We start from the raw sequence: 4333 nt of genomic DNA, 5'->3' as shown, positions 1-4333 counted from the left end.
GTATGTGAAATATTGGTGAACAGTAAGCTCTTCGGCTTCAACAGGTTTGAATTTGCATCAACACCGAGAAGGATTCACGCCTCACAAGCTGATTTCGGGAGAGTAAGCAAACGATCTCGGCAAGGCTCATTAGACAGTAACTCTTACCCCGGATGACATAGTGAACGTCACATTCCAATTAATAGTGTGATCTTGCATCACGAAGAGACCGGGTCATACAGTGGTGTGACAATTTCCTAACTCCATAACCCACTGAGCTTTACTGGAGAGTGACCGTGCAAAACTCAGTTGGTCAATGGTTTAACGTTTGACCAACAGTCTCCTGGTCCTCCAGGATGAGGGTTGGAAAATGTGGCGACTTGTCATTTAGAAACGGCAATGCGTTGGTATTACCCGTCAAACACCGCTGCCTGATGGTCAGGCTTTTGAGCCAAAGGCTTTGATGAAGGATACCAATAGTCCTGCTGTCTAGCTCTGTGCGCACTGACTGTCCGAGCCCATGTACAACCATGATACCTACAGTTAACAATACTACAGTCTCACATAGGTACGGCAGCGAAGCACCATTGTTGGACATGGTTATACTGTCGATGCACGCTTCCCATGCACGGAGGCAACAAGACTCCTCTTTCAGTGCGGATGAGCTGCCGGGTGAAAAACTCAAACCATGACCAAAGAGTATCAAACGATACAATTTACCCGGTGCTACTACAACGCACTCGTTGGTACAAATGGTGAGTAGGCTTCACGACGAATTGCATCACCATTAAAAACGTCCACTTGAACCCGTAAACCAGGAGACGGGATGAAAAATTAGATAACCGATAACAAAGCATGTAATAGAATACGGAAATTATGTAAGGGGTAGTTGCCAAAGAACACGGCTTCATGTAGTGCAACCCTGTCTATGGATCTATGTTATGTTATTCCACCACGCGCACGACATTGAAAATAATCTCAAAGATGACTTTGGGGAGAAAGAGAACCGAACGAAGGCAACAGAAGCAAAGCTAGTCTGACAACTGGGGGATAGAAAGAGTAAATATACAGCCGCCTCAGCAATAAACGGCGCAGGGTTATTTCCTGACAAAAATGATCCACAAGTAAGTGGGTGAGCAGCATAAAGACCGCGCGTAAACGCGTAGGGTTACGAGGAGGAGGTTGGAGACCCGGCGGCAGTACGAAAGAAACGACACGCGGGGTGAATAAATGGAGGGCCAATCAGAAAATAAAACTTAAATCGAGTGGTGAATGCGCGAGGCAGAGTCGTAACAGCACGGATCTGCAGTTCGTCGAGACAGCAGCACACATGGCCACAGGCACACGGAGGGATCAGTGAAAAACGGGGCGAGTTAGAAACGGTGCCGTCAAACCACTTCATCATCTGGGTCTTCACTTAGAAGGAAGTTTGCAGCTGCATCCTCGTTCTTCTCACAAGCGTAGTAGGCCTATATTCGTATGCACGCAAAACAAAGGATAATAGGGTAAAAGAACGCACAAAAAGTCGAAATCGCATACCGTAGGGTCTATTATGTAATAGTTAGGGTGAATGGCAAATAATTGAATTTTCCCGGTTTCCGCGTCGTACAAGTGATGAAGCTGTGGTGGAACTTTACCTCATCCATTAATGAGTCGAAGAATTCAAATATGCACCCAGACCTTTCGCATCAAGTTTCTTCAGTTTACAGTCAACCAAATTGTACACGCTTGTACTACTAGCTACTAAGTATAATGAAATAATGGTTTGCTCTGCTATGTGGGTCTGAAGTGAAGAATTCACATAAGCACACGGCAGTTTAACAAAATGGTCTGGCCTAGACAACCAGGTTATCAGTGATGATGCCCAAAAATGACGAACCTCGTCGAATATCGGTGCTGCCGGGTAGTCGCATCAAAATCCATCGCCGTGATCGAACACCCGTCAAATTTAGATATCCTGTGTCTATTCGTTGGTGCATTCCTTATCTGAGTTTCGTTTTATCCTGATCTTTGCAAAGGGAGATACCGCAGACTCAGATAATTGTCTCAATGTCGTACGGGTATCTTTTTCGTCGTTTTACATGTGATATATACTTCCAACGGATTTGTGGCTTGGAATGTTGACATGAAGTAGTTTACCTAAATGCTGAATATACCACCGTAGGCCTAATAAAAGAGAATCCCCTTACCGTTGGAAACATAAAGCCAGATAAAGGAGATGCTCTGAGATATACCTAAACCAAAACAGACAAAAACAACCATCATTAGTGTTTCCGATAACTTATTAGGTTGCCAGGTTTATGGAGACCACGTTTTTATGCAAGACCTACTGACACAGCAACAAAGAAAGCATGCCCACTTAAGGGGTCTCCAAAGACGAACATCTCTGGTTCACCATTGCGGGGAAAAATACTGCTTGTGCTTATGCGTTGTGATTATGCATGGGAATTCGGACACATTCACAACCTGTATAAAAGACCATCTACATGGGCAGTTTGGTCTTCCAAATGACATTTCGATAGGGAACAAAAATCCCCTCGTTAACCACAGACTAAGTCATTTGTACAAATCTCATAGGCAAAGGTCCTTCAGCTGGAAAATTTATCACCAAAGAAGCCAGTCAACAGCAAATCACACGACAGCATGTGTGAATACGAGAGAGTGGCTCTATACCATGTCAAAGTGCAACATAATAACACTGATGGTCTACCACTTATGGGAGAATGGCAGTGTTCAACTACAAACCACCGGGCCGTGGGTTAGAATGGGCACAAAAACTACGTCGACGACTGTGCTTCTTTGAATAGAGTGAGAATGAGACCTCAACCGAGAACTCAAAATATTACTACTGCAGACTAACACGTATAAAAAGGTCCAGGTATAATCCTAACCACCACTACAAGTTCGAGGTGTGAGCCACTTCCTCACGATTCCATCACCTAACTCAGGATGGGTTACATCAATAAGCTCCGGTGAAGGCTAATTCAGATAACCTTCTTCCTTAGCTTGGGTGAGCAGGATACTGCCTAACCGAATTAATGAGACACTATTGTTCTCTCATAGAAACAACGATGCTCATCGTGAGCTGCGATTCAGTGTATGGAAGTCTCCCGATATCAATTTCAGTCCACCGTCTTCATAGTACATCTAGATCTCATCCTTCAAGCAACCACGGTGCATACAATTTTATCCGCTTTCTCACATAAGTAGATAACAAGTAAATCAGGTTTTGCGTTGAACTTGGGCTACAGTGCTTCTTCCAAACAGAAACCAGCCTATTAATTCTGAAAGATTTTGTAGGCCTTGGAAAATTCAGCAGATGGGCTACAATTCTGAAAATATAATTCACGCAGACCCCATGGTTACCAAGATAACTGATCGTATCACTATTACCCCCTGTTTCGATAAATCTTCCACTTTATTATACGATACCTGTATGTAGCTTCGAGCAAGTCGCTAAGCTTGAGCACGTCAAAATATGTGCACTATCTGGAACACTAAGTATCGAGACTATTGTTTAAACTTAAATTGGTTCAACTCATCTATGAAACATCAGATTCAGTCATGGTTTTAAGTTGATCCAAATGACGAGCTGTCATCAATGAACGAAACAGTTAACGACACTCTACTGCGATCCAATTCTCCAGTTATTTAACAGTCACTGAATAAGCATCAAACTCGAGACAACTGAGTGTTTAAGGCGCAAACTATCGATATGGAGACCCTGGTAAGACCCCGATATTTCGACCATTGATATCTAGGCTTGACCAACCTGACGGTACCATATCTCTCGTGCTTCCTTCGGGTGTGAAGCAGCCAGGCACCCGAAGGTTGCTACAGCTGAACGATTATCATTATTATTTTAAGGACACACCGAGTCAAATTAACATGAGAGTAAATCTAGACATGAGCTGTGATTCATCCATAAGTAATATATTACCAACTGGTGTCAGCTCAAACCGGCAACGCCTGGAGAATAAAATGTTACGGACAAAAAATATCATGTCGTGCAGTCCTTCAACACAAGTAGATTGTACAAAACATCGATGACACTAATATCATAGCAATTTGGCACCGAATCGATGTGCTCAGAAACACTGAACAGCAGGTATGCACAGCATCAGGCCTGTGCATCTTGGTGTTCACGGGTCATCATCATCATCGTCATCGACACCATGACATCAGTGTTCAACACTGATGCTTCACTGTTCAAGGATGAGCGAAATAAACGAACCAAACACCGTAAATAGATGGAAAACCCTAAATTAAACATATTCCTGAAACAATCTTTGGCCACCGAGAGGATGAGTAACACCCACAGGAGACCGAACCATATATATATATATATATATAT

At 43.3% G+C, this 4333-nt stretch overlaps 2 protein-coding genes across 2 annotated transcripts in view; one reads left to right on the top strand and one right to left on the bottom strand.

Annotated features, from left to right (window-relative positions):
• Positions 1 to 667: 667 nt before the first annotated feature.
• T265_04414 (hypothetical protein) lies at positions 668 to 1986 on the top strand (the record flags this gene model as incomplete). Its single annotated transcript, XM_009169159.1, has 2 exons — positions 668 to 734; positions 1835 to 1986. 2 exons carry the CDS (start codon positions 668 to 670, stop codon positions 1984 to 1986), a joined length of 219 nt encoding a protein of 72 aa, XP_009167423.1.
• The window catches only part of T265_04415 (hypothetical protein), a gene marked incomplete at both ends in the record, with an annotated part of 31355 nt that continues 27843 nt past the window's right edge, over positions 822 to 4333 (bottom strand). Inside the window, one exon of the mRNA XM_009169160.1 lies at positions 822 to 1448. Within this exon, the coding sequence (XP_009167424.1) occupies positions 1368 to 1448 (81 nt within the window). The remainder of the gene's footprint in view (positions 1449 to 4333) is intronic.

Source organism: Opisthorchis viverrini, assembly GCF_000715545.1.
Source record: "Opisthorchis viverrini unplaced genomic scaffold opera_v5_73, whole genome shotgun sequence".
Classification (NCBI taxonomy): Eukaryota; Metazoa; Platyhelminthes; class Trematoda; order Opisthorchiida; family Opisthorchiidae; genus Opisthorchis; species Opisthorchis viverrini.
The sequence above is the reverse complement of the archived record's forward strand: the minus strand, read 5'-3'. Positions and strand labels throughout refer to the sequence as shown.